The sequence below is a fragment of the Nannospalax galili genome, unplaced genomic scaffold, assembly GCF_000622305.1.
Source record: "Nannospalax galili isolate Female #2095 unplaced genomic scaffold, S.galili_v1.0 scaffold211, whole genome shotgun sequence".
Taxonomy (NCBI): domain Eukaryota; kingdom Metazoa; phylum Chordata; class Mammalia; order Rodentia; family Spalacidae; genus Nannospalax; species Nannospalax galili.
The window spans coordinates 3,644,000-3,656,328 of record NW_008329624.1 but is presented as its reverse complement, the minus strand read 5'-3'; the positions used below and the strand labels follow the sequence as shown (position 1 = coordinate 3,656,328).

The window sequence follows — 12,329 nt, the reverse complement described above, 5'->3', positions numbered from 1 at the left end:
GATTGAGTTTGCAAGTGCCTTGATCTTGAACTTCCATTTTCCAGACCCACTAGAAGTACATTTCTGTTGTTTACAAATTACCAAAGCTGTGGTATTTCATGACAGCAACACAAACATGAGGACTGTTAGCACCAGACTGTTAACGGAGGCCTCGGCACTCCCTGTCACAATTCTGGCATGAGTACCACTTGATTGTGAATAGTAAAATGGGTGAATAAATGAATTCAAATGCCCATCTATCAACAGAGAATAGATTTAAAATATTATGAAGCAATTTTGAAAAAGAACTTGAAAGACATAGACTATCCAAGTTCAACACTTCAGACAATGCTAAAAACAAGACAAGGTGGTCTGGGCATAAGGATAGACCTAGTGACCAGGGGAACAGAGTTCAGAAAAACAGCTGCACTCATATGGAGACTTGACTGAGCAAAAATGACAAAGTCACTGGTGGAATTAAACCTTTTTAGAACAAATGATACTGGATTGACTAAATAGCCACATACAATTAGCCTCAACCTGTACATCATACAATTTATAAAACAACAAGCTGGAACATTGATCTAAACATAAAAGGTAAATTCTTATTAACCTTCTAGACAGAAACAGGAGACCATATTCACTACCTGTAGATACACAAAACATGGTCATAATCATCAAAGAAAAATCTGATAGACTATCAAAATTAAAAGCTCATTCAAAGACATAATTATTTTTGTAATTAACTGCTTTCTGATGGCATAAAAATGCTCATAATAAGATGCTAAGAGAAGAAGCCAGGCATGGTAACACAGACGTTTAATCCCAGCACTTAGGAAGTTCAGCCTGGCAAATCTCTGTGAGTTCAAGGCTAACCTGGTCCACATAGTGAGTTCCAGGCCAGCCAGGAATACACAGTAAGATTCTGTCTCAAAGATAAGGAAGAGGAAGAGGAAGAGGAAGAGGAGGAGGAGGAGGAGGAGGAGGACCCTCAAAGTATTGTGAGGCTTTCCCTGGCTCCCCAGTCTAAGTAAAATATCTCCACACTCTACTCTTATGCTACACTGTTTATTACAAGACAACAGTCCACTCCTTCCCTTGCTTACCAGGCTAGTTTGATGTTATTCAGTTGGTTTTTTGTTCCTGGTTAGACCCAGAGTCATGCACATGCTAAGTCTGTGCTTTACCACTAAGCTACATCTCCAGGCCCACTCTGATGTCTTCTTAACCATACATCCCGTGCCAAGAGTTTTAAGACTCACATGTCTCAAGCCTCCAGAGAATACAGTGCTGGGTGGTGGACTCAATGGGAGAGCATCTTGCTTCAAAACAGGGCTAGGAGAGCGTTTCAGATCCTCTTGATGGAAAGGCTTCAGAATTTCTGGCATGCTGACCTTCTGGACAGGGTAAAACAAAATTAGCATCATAGTTCACATCTCCATATGACTGTGATTCCAGCGAGCACAGCCTGCATCTATGGACTGATGTTACTAACACACCAACTCCTGTGGCCGAGTAGAAAGACACACTTGTGTTTGGATGCACACACCGTATCTGCAGAGCCCTGCGGCAGAATCATCAGGCTTTGGGATATCTATGGAGAGTCACTATTCCAGAGCTCAGTCTCCAAACCAAGACAGGGCCAGATCAAACACGGTGTTCCCTATTTCCAACTAGGTAGCCATGGGCGTGGGACCTAAACTGGGGCCACTTGTAATGCCCACTTCCAAGTGTAGTTACACAAATAAAATTAGACAGCCCAGGTAAAACCTCTGGACAGAATCTGGCACATCATAATGAATACTGAAGTTTAGAGAATAGATCTAGGCGACTTAGATGGCAAATTGGAGGCTAAAATATCTCACTAGATGCATACAGGAACCCTGTGTTAATGAAGACGGGAATTACTAGTGCTTTCATTTTATTGAAGGGCATCCTGGGCTCAAATGGAGGGCAGCAGATAGAGCCAGATCTTGAAAGAGCTAGAGCATGTTCCAGTCGGAGAGTGGACTAAGCTCACCACCCTCTCCTATAGGACACTCTGGGGGCATCTCAGGTGGAACCTATGACCACAGAGGAGGGGCATGTGTCCTGAGGAGCTCACATCAGCCTGAAAACAACAAGTGCTAGCACCTGCCTAGCCAGATCACCTCAGCTGGACTGGAACTTGGGTGTTCAACCCCAAAGCCAGCTTTGTCTGGAGCTAAGGGCACCTGCTTTGGACATAGCCCACCTAGTGGAGAGCAGGGTTATGGCTTCCCTAACAGCCTTCCTTCCTCAGGTGAGCTTTGTTACTTTAGATACCAGAGAAAGAGCCACCCTTTTGCCTGCCCAGGTATCTGCAACACGTACATCTCCCACTTTCCACCAGAGACCGGAGCAGAGTTTAACCAAAGGCTCTTGGCCCTGAATGGAAGTAGGAAGGCCTGACAGACCTCAGGAAAAGGGTGCTAAGGCGTGGCTCTTGGCACGGTATTGAAACAGAGAGAAGCAACCCCAGGAACTTGGGATCTGGTTAAAGCCTACCTCTGCTGTAAAGAATTTTCCACTCAAGGTGACCTTGAATCATTATTTTCTTTCTTTTTTCGGGGGAGGTGGGGTGTCTCCCTCTGTTGCTCAGCCTGGCTTCCAACTGGCTTCAGGCCATCCTCCTGACCCAACCTCCCAAAGAGCTGGGATTACAGCCCCACACCGTTCCAGCTCGGATTTTACACTCTGAGCCTCCTTTGGTCAGGTGTGTTCAAACTCAGATTATAACTACGTTTCCCTGAGTGTTTAAGGCTTTCTATCAAAGGAAAAATAGATAATGCAGAGAGAAAAAGGCCAAAAAGCTCAGGAAGGATGGCAGGAAGGCAGTAGGCTTTAGGGTACCCTGGAGGTGACGTTCACAGCAGTGTCTGATTGGCTCCGCCTCTCTGTCTGGCCCATGCACTGCCTGGGATCCATGGCTAGAAGATGCTTCTCAGAACTCATGTCATTCTGGGACTTGGAGAGTTCTAGAAGACAAATAAAAGAGGCAACAGTTGGGAGCATGTGGCTTTACCAGGACCTGAGGGAGCCCTCTTCCCCTCCATCCACAGAGCCCAGGACCCAGGAGGGCAAGAAAGACAGGCAGGCAGGGGTGGCAGGTCCAGTGTAGGAAAACAGGGCACCAGGAGAACGCCAGAGGCAGGGAAGGGCAAGGGCTGAACCCTTCAAGGGCCCCCTGTGTGCACACTGGCCATATGCCTCTGCGGGCAGAACTACTGTCTGATGGGGTTGAAAGGAAACTTCCCCACCCAGGTTCCTGTGCATCCCAGGTCATCTGTATGATCAACCAGTCATCCAGACCTGCTAGGCAAACAGAGTCACTGAGGAGTAATACGGAGAGCATACGTCTGTCTTCTTTTTGGTCTGAAACGAAGGCCTGGGGGTTTCCCTTCTAGCCAGCAGGGTTCTCTTCTTGGCCAATTAGTCCAAACAAGTTCAGATAAGGCCGAAGCCAGACCTGGACATGTCTTCGTTTGAAGCCATAAACCTATCAGCCTTTTCTTTAAGGTGATCAATCCAAATTTAGGGGATGGGAAATCACTAAATGCAGGCCTTCCTAAGGGATGTTGGGTTCTTGGCTTCTGGGGCCCCTCTGTGTTTGTGAGAGCTTTGTCTTTCTGTGAGTGTGCGATTCTTTTACGTATATGGACTTCATTCTTTTTTATTATTTTAATTTTATTTATTTATTTTATGTGTATAACTGTATTGCCTACTTATATGTAAGTGCACCTGAGTCATGCAGTGCCTGTGGTGGTCAAAAGAGGGCGTGGAATCCCCCGGAACTGGAGTGGGAGTTACGAGTGGTTGTTAGCAGCCATGTAAATGCTGGGGAACAAAACCCTGGTTTTCTGCAAAAGCAGCCAGTGCTCTTAACCGCTAAGTCATCTCTCCAGTCCTGCATGTGATTCTTTTCTTTTTTGAGACAGGGTGTCCCTGTGGCCCCAGCTGGCCTGGAACTCACTACGTAGACCAGGCTGGCCTTGAACTCACAGAGATCCTCTTGCCTCTGCCTCCCGAGTGCTGGGATTAAAGGCATGCACCACCACACCTGGCCTGGATGTGATTCTTTATCTTTCAATATTTGTTTCTGTCTTGCTCTCTGATGGTATGAGATTTTTTTCTGCCCTTTCTTTAATTAGTTGAGAAAATGAACCACCTTTACCCCTAGACTGATAATGTGGCTGTAGCGAGTTGGCTTCTTAGGGGTTCCTGGTAGAGATTTTATGACTAAATACTTTTTCTTTTCTTTTTTTAGACAGCATCTCCCTAAAGGCCCAGCTGATCAGGAACTCAATATGTAGATCAGACTGGCCTCAACCCCACAGAGCTCCACCTGCCCCTGCCTCTCAAGTGCTGGGATTAAAGGCGTGTGCCACCACTCCAACTTAAATACCTTTTCTTGTGACCACTAGATGGGCGGTGAAAGTATGATCTGAGATGTCCTGGTAATTGTTTCAGATAATATGCCCTGGAAAGATGCCTTAAACATTGCTTTCTCAGTATGATAGTATTCAGCCTTTGGCTTCTGTGGGCCACATTAGACAAAGAAGAATTTTGGCATCCACATTAGATGGAAGGTGAACAGAGTGTGAGGGAAGGAGCCCCACAGAAGTGAAAGCGACACGTTTCAGCTGGGCTCTTCCTCAAAGTTCGCCTCCCTTCCCAAAGCCCCCCACCCCAGCTTTCTTCATAGCCATACCACTACTCAGAGACAAAATTTGAGTTACGTGTGCAATTCTAAATTTTTATCTTGACCACATTAAGTAAAAATAAACAAGTGATATTCATTTTAACTCTGTTTAACACGATATTCAAAATATTCTTAAAACATGAATATCAAAGTTATTTGTGAAATCATTCACCATCTGTGCCGTCTCCAAAATCTAGCGTGTAGCTCATTCTGGCTTCTGCATGTCCCTTGGGGACTTGAGAGCATCACGAGCCAGCCTTCTGCCCACTGGTCCACTCTCTGACACAGCCCTGAGAGGATGCTACGCTTTGCTGCCTACTGGCTGTCTGCTGCCTGCACAGTTCAGGGGTGTCTTAGAGGGGTCTCTTCCCAGACACAGGGACCCCTGACGTGCTTCCCAAGCTCGGGCCACCAAGTTTGCCCACCTTGCCTCCCAGCTTCTCTCCTCAGAGAGCCACACCATCCCAGCATTAGTCTACCACCATGAAGTATCTTGAGGCACTGGTCTGTGGAAAAGAACTGGCACCCTCAGCCTGGCCATGAAGGGTTTTCTAGCCCTTGGGAGAAACTATCCCCAGCTGTGCCTGCACCAAGCCTATGCCAATTTGGTTCATTTCAAGGTTATAGTTTAAGGTAGAGGAAAAACCTGAGCAGTTGGGTTCTGGTAGGTAGGCTTACACATCAGTGTGATTAAGGAGACAGGGAAAGGAACAGAAAGAAACAGGCTGTTGTGAAGAGAGACCCAGTCTCCACCTCTTTGCCTGCTAAGGGGGCATTTCTGTGGCCACTGCTCAGACGTTTACAAATCTCATAAAGGACAGGGGTCTCTCATTTTTTCCGGCTGCTCTGACCAACACTGGCAGCCCGAGATTGTCATTCTCACTCAGTATTCTCAATTCCTGTGGTGTGAAACCAACTTCTGTGTCCTGGGCCACTGGTCCTGGAATTGCTCCAGACCCTTCACACCCCCTTCCTGAGGACCCCAGACAATTGATCCACTTTCTTCCCACCAGAGTGGGGCTTTCTTCTGTATGCACTTATGCAGGAAAACAGAAGAAAGACATGCAAAGAATCACTCAGACCACGAAGAAATATAAATCAGTGTCCTGTGGAGGAAGGAGGAGCAAGGGCCAGTGAAGGGTGGTCAGAGTCATGTGCTCCATCCCCACAGAGCCAGTAGGAGGCTCTGAGGAAAGGTCTCAAGCATGTGGCTATTCCCAGGACCCAGACAGGTGGCTTTAGCTATCCCTGTCCCTGGCTGACAGCAAGTTGAGGACACCAGCTATAGGTTGAGTTGAGTCCCAATGTCTGAGAAATGATGCTACTTAGCTTGGGCAGATTCCCCACCCTTACCCCACCCAAAGATTAGCACTAGCTGTCTACCCAGACAAGTCTCACGTATGGGACAGGTGGCCTCTGGGTGTAGGGTCACGTGGGCCTGGAGGGCAGTTATGCTATGACACAGGTGTCCTGTCTCCGTGGATTTTGGTGGCTGATGAATCTCAGTGTTGGGATTGATTCTGAGGCACTGATTCCACAGTGGCTGTGGAAGGAGAGATGTGAATGGTAGTTCCCAGGAAAAAGTCACACCTGAGTTAAAGATTCTACACATTGATTGACCGATTAGAGCTTCTGTGATTGTGGAGAGCTGGAATGTTGAAGGTCCACTGACAAATTATCTTAGGCTATCTTTAGCTCCATTATAGCCATTCACTGTCTACCTCTGGGTATAATCTAACATCCTTGTGACTATTAGGTACATTTCCTTGAGATGTATAAACACACCCCAGCTTCCACCAACCCAAAGGCTAAGAATCCCATCAGATAACGTCTGAGGTCTCCGCACAGACCTCCTCACTTAGCTGTAACCCACCAACCTGATGTCTCCACCAAGGTATGTGAAAAGTGTCCTTCATTCATGCCTTCCTTGTTCTGTTAGTATGACAACTTCATGGTACTGTGCCACACTTAAACACAGTATGTGGGGGAACCTGGGCCTGGGTCAACTCATATTTGTCTCCACAATAAACTATCTCTTAATCCCTTTGATATGAGAGCTGTGTTTTTGCATTGACAGGGAATTTACATAAGTCACATGGACTTGGGGAGGGGTCCAACTAGAAGGCTGTGGTGGGACCAGCACCAGCTGCACAGAGCACAGCCATCTGTCACAGCTAGGTTGATGGGCAGGGAGGAAGGGGGGAAATAAACAGGTCCGTGGATTCAGCTCTCTCCCTCTTCTGAAAGAAAGAGGACAGCCTGCTGCATAAGACAGTCACTGCGCCTGCTTATTTGAAGAGCAGGGCTTTGATTTCAATTGTCTTGTGACAGGGCTTGTGTGGAATAGGGATGACTAATTTAAATCAAATTGCACAACTGGCACAGAGCCAATGTAGAACAATGAGACCATCCACAGGCTGATGCAAAGGGGATAAATTAATGAAAGACAAAGGACAGAGAGAAACGTGTGTTCAAGGTCCACTCAGGACCTGCTCTAAACACTGGCCAGCTCTGGATATCTTAGGAGGTGGGAGGGTGCTCTGTTCTCTAGGGTCTATATTTAACAGAAACAGGTAAAACCATGAGCAGAAGGACACTGAAAGAGAAGTCCAAGCCATGGCAGCCCTGGGTTAACTGAACTACAATTGCAGGATTCGTGCAAACTGAGGGAAAGAAGTTTACCAAGGAGAAAGAACGCACAAGCAGCAGATACTGGGCTCTCCCTGGTTTGGGATTCATTGCAAAACACTTCTGTGTTTTGTTTTTGCTCCTCTGGAACCCAAAAGGGTCAAGCTCCTTTGTACTGCTGAGCTGGGCAGGTGTGGGCAAGACAGGCAGGAAAGGGAGCCAGGCTGATGGACTGAAATGCTGCCTCCCTTCTGGCAAGGAGCCAACGGCTGCTCTGTGGGGACTGAAATGAGAAACCCAATGCTGTGGCTTTCCCCTGGGCCAGGGACAATTCCGTCTGAAGCTGCCTGGGCTGGCCTGCATGGGACAGGAAAAACACTCCCCCGTCCCCTGCCCCCCACATCCACTTACTTTTCATGTGGGTGGTAACAGACAGAAACAAGTTTTCCACAGACTTATTAAATCCTCTAAATTGACCAAGTTCCTGTAACTAAGGCAGAAACAAAAGAATGAGTTATGTTAGATGGGCCTGAGTTTGCCCCACAGTCTCCAGACTGCCAATCCCCAAACACTTCAGGCAAGTGGGGGTGCTTGGGGTGTGCAGATGTGGGTGTACATGTGCATGTCCAGAGGGGAGAGTGTACAACCCCTGGGAGGTGGGCATCCCTGCACTCAGCCATCCTCCTCTATATTGTGACAGCTTCATTAAAAGACAGAGCATTATCAACTGGGTTACTCACAAGATAACATCCTCTTAGCCACGATGATTGACATTTGGTTCGCTCAAAGATGGTACCCAACTAATTTAGTGCTTGTTTGACTTCCTTTCTCTTATGGCCCCACCCCAACTCTTTGCAGAATGAGTACCAACACGGAGAAAATGCAGGTGATGTGGGGACTGAAGGTGACATAAGGGACAAGGTGACCAGCCTGGAGCCAAAGAGTCCTCTCTCCCAAAACAAACATGGAAAAGGAGAAACAACTGAAGGAGCCCACTTCCTTGTGCAGGCCTCATCCTCCATCCCTCTCCCATTCATCTACCAACTCACTGATCATCCATCTATCTGCCCACACAGCCACTGTTCCTTCATCTATCCACTGTTGATTCATCCACCCATCTATGTATCTATTTGCCCATCCATCCATCCAGTGTCCACTCATCTCTTTATCCATCCACCCAACAATCACTCACCCATCCATCCATCTATCCATCCATCCGCTGTCCTGTCCATCTATCTATCCACCTACTTATTGACTATCCATTTACCCACCTACTCTCTGTCCATTCAGTCACTGTCCATCAATCCATTCAACCATCTATTTAACCAATAATCCATCTATCCATCTACCTAACCAGTACTCATTCATTCATCCAATGTCTTCAGCACATAATCATGAGGGAAAAAGTAGAGAAGGATTTTGAAGTTTATCCCTGAGTCTCTGTGAAATTGGAAAAGAATATATGTTTTTCTTGCTCATCAGTGCACATCTATATTATCCCATGTAAGACATAATTGGTCCCTTTAATTCACAGAATCATGAAGATAATCAAGGCCATATGATTCCAAGGCATTTTACAGTTTCTAAGCACACACACAGATGCTATTTTGCATGGGAAATGAGCCAGACAAATAGAATTATTTCCACTTCCTAGGTGGAAAACCTAGGTAACTTCCCCAGAGATCACACAGCTAATTTCTCTGGACAGACATGAGTCTGTTCCCCTTTACACTAGAGGCTGAAAACACTCTGAAGACACACTCCATTCCCACAGGCACTCCACTTTTACACACCACTCAATAGGCATTTCCCTGGGGACCCCAGAGGCCTTACACACATGCCAGACCCACACGCACTCAAAGGCACAGTGCAGAGTTGGAGACGAGAGCTGGTGACAAGAATCAGAACAGAAGGTCTCAGGGTGCAAGCAGAAGGGGCCCACTGACACTGCATATGGCCATCTCCTACTGAACCTCCACTCTCTCTGGCTCTAGGTGAAGGCAGATCCCTCTGTTCCAAAGCTGACCCTGCTCGCCAGCATCCTTGCCTGCCCTGCCTCCCCTGCTTCCCACCCAGGCACGCACACACACAGTTACCCTGCTGGGGCTGCCGCCGCACTGGCTCTCACTGAGGGGTGGTGGAGTAGGAGGAACCACAGAGATTTTGCTGCCAAGGAAGAAACACAAAAATGAGAAACAAGTTAGGACTATGCTAGTTACTGGTTTAGAAAAATATATGAGTGCCAGTTTGTAATTCAAGTTCTTAGCCTTAATTTTTTAAATATTTTATTATTATTATTATTGGTCTTTTTTGAGACAGGGTCTCCCTGTAGCCCCAGCTGTCCTGGAACTCACTATGTAGACCAGGCTGGCCTTGAATTCACAGAGATCCACCTGCCTCTGCCTCCCGAGTGCTGGGATTAAAGGTGTCCTCCACCACGCCCGGCTTATTTATTATCTTTATTTTATGTGTATGAGTGTATTGCCTGCATGTATGTGAATGCACCCGTGTCATGCAATGCCATGGAGGTCAGAAGAGAGCTTCAGATTCCTCTGGAACTGGAGTTAAGCTGCCATGTGGGTGCTGGGAATCAAACCTGGGTCCTCTGCAAGAGCAGTCAGTGCTCTTAACTGCTGAGCCATCTCGCCAGGCCCTTAATTTATTTTTAATTGTCTCTCTCTTTTTTTTTTAAAGAAAAACACCCAGTGGCCCTTCTTGGCTGTGAGGGATATACTGTTTGTGATATGGAATGTGGACATAAGGGTCCCACCATCTGCAGGCCAAGCATCTGCTTCTCCAGTACATTCCAAAGCCGCTGGGGAGCCCTGGCTCACCCACTGGGCTGCTCCCGGCCCCAGGCTTCATGTGTGGAGTCCCATCAGGACTCCTGTGTTCTCTTAGTGCAAAACACACCAGCAGAAGAGCCAAAAATGTGAATTTTTTAAAAATGTTATGATAGAAACTAGAACATGAGCTAAAAGAAGTGAGAATAAATTGGGGAGGGAAAATCAGAAAGTAAAAGGTGGGTATGATCCATATGCCTGTAATCTTGGACTGAGCAGGCTGAGGTGGGAGGATTACCAGGTGTCTGCAGCCTATACAGCAAGTACTGTACCACAGGCCTGCATGGCAAGACCCTGTCTAGAAAAAAAAAAGGAAACAAAAAATAAGTTAGTTTTGAGACTAGCTAAGTTTTATCATAAGCCAAAAAGTAGCACCTGGCCAGATCACTCAGTGTTGGTTTACTGAACAGGGTAATTGGGTGTTTGAACTTGTACCACATCAAGGCTGCCAGAGGTTCAGGATAGTGTGCAAAGATGTTAACATCTCTCAGACCATGACTCAAGGGTCAATAGATATTTTTTATTCCACAAATATGACAGGTACCAGGCACCAGGTAAGGTGCCTCAGATAGGAATGAAAATAAAAGCAAAGGTTTGGTTTAGAACGTCATCAACTGTGCAATCAAAAATGATATTTCATTTCCTGACAACATATCAGGAGAATCTGAGAGAAAAATAAACATTACTGAGTGAGAAGGTATGATACCTCATGAGACTCTAGAAGCTTCTCTGAACTTTTTCCAGGCACTTTATCATTAAAAAAGAAAAATCACATTCCAAAGCCCTGATCCCTGAAAGTCAAGGATCTGTAAGTTCTAGCAACGTGTCCTCTGAGCTCCCACTGAGGGCGGACACTCTGTCCTTACAGCAACTCACCTCAACCTCTGATAAGATTGCAGCAGCTTTGCCCCGGCCGTTTCATGTTTACCTGGAGAAGAAATCAGTCAAGGTCAGTTGGCAGTGAGAACAGACTGTCCGTGATGCAAACACAGTAAATGATAAATTAAGATTATTTTTAATATCACTTCTTGTGATTAAAGAGAGATCCTTTGGGAGTGATAGAAGTGCTCAAAAACCAGATCGTAGGAGGTTGGTGAGATGGCTCTGCTGGTAAAGGCACTTGTTACCAAACCTGACACCCTGAGCTCAATTCCCAGAATCCACATGGCACAGGGAGAGAACCAAGTCTTGCAAGTTGTCCTCCAACATCTAAGCATGTGAAATTAATAGTACATACACAGACAATGACATTAATAAATGCAAAAAGATGAGATTGTGGGTATGGTTGCCTGGCTCTGAACTTACTGAAAATCACTGACTTGCACACTTAAGGCAGGTGTATTTTATATTACAGATAATAAACTTCACTAAAGCTGTTGGTAACACCATACCTAGCCCCCACCTCCAGACCATGATGGTTGCCAGTGACTGTTTCTATTAGAAGTTGACACTGAATTAGATTTTCTAAATCTGGGTCATTTGAAACAATCCTTCAAGTCTCCCAGGTCCCATTTCCCTTTGGAAATATTGCACAATTGAAGGAATTCCTCTAACTGTTCCTTGTGATGAAGATTTAAATTAAGCCTTTTAAAAATGTAATCTGCTTATGTATGGTTATAGTAGCTAATAATTTCCTAAATCAGACTTTATCTGGCATTTTAAAACCTTTTCTTTCAAGGAGAGAAGTTTTCATGATATATTAAAACCCCCCAAATAAAATTCTCCCTGACCACAGTTCTGTGACTATAGTGATTCCTAGCTACCAGCACAGGGGGATGTGCAGTGTAGATGTTGGTCTGTGGCTCAGAGAAGTATCTAGAGGCATCTACTCTGTGTCTACACAGAGCCCAATCTACCAGACCACCTTTCTGGGAGGCTAGCACTTGTGTTATTTGTTTGGAATATTTTAATCCATTCCAAGGATTTAGGTATTAGTGTCACTTCCAAAGAACTCACTGATGAACCTGATACTAAAACATCAGAGTGTGCAGGGAACCCCCTCGGAGAGGCAAACATCAATCAAGGGGTAGTCCCAGCCCAGGGTCTTTAGCTGGGCTAGCTCCAGGAGGGGCAGGACCCCTTGAAATCACATATAAAGGGTTTCTTTCTTATTTTGAGACAGGGTCTCATGTAGCCCAGGTTAGCCTCACGCTCACTAC

General features: G+C 46.1%; 1 protein-coding gene across 4 annotated transcripts in view; it reads right to left on the bottom strand.

Annotated features, from left to right (window-relative positions):
- The window catches only part of Sytl3 (synaptotagmin like 3), a 69,909-nt gene that overhangs the window by 22,474 nt on the left and 35,106 nt on the right, over positions 1-12,329 (bottom strand). The window contains exons 4-8 of one of the 4 annotated variants that reach the window (XM_029566642.1): positions 11,047-11,098; positions 9,412-9,493; positions 7,739-7,817; positions 2,851-2,975; positions 1,242-1,376 (exon numbers count right to left, since the gene is read on the bottom strand). In XM_029566642.1, the coding sequence (XP_029422502.1) occupies positions 1,242-1,376; positions 2,851-2,975; positions 7,739-7,817; positions 9,412-9,493; positions 11,047-11,098 (473 nt within the window). The remainder of the gene's footprint in view (positions 1-1,241; positions 1,377-2,850; positions 2,976-7,738; positions 7,818-9,411; positions 9,494-11,046; positions 11,099-12,329) is intronic. The other 3 variants (XM_029566644.1, XM_008839590.3, XM_029566646.1) reach the window with 3 other exon arrangements.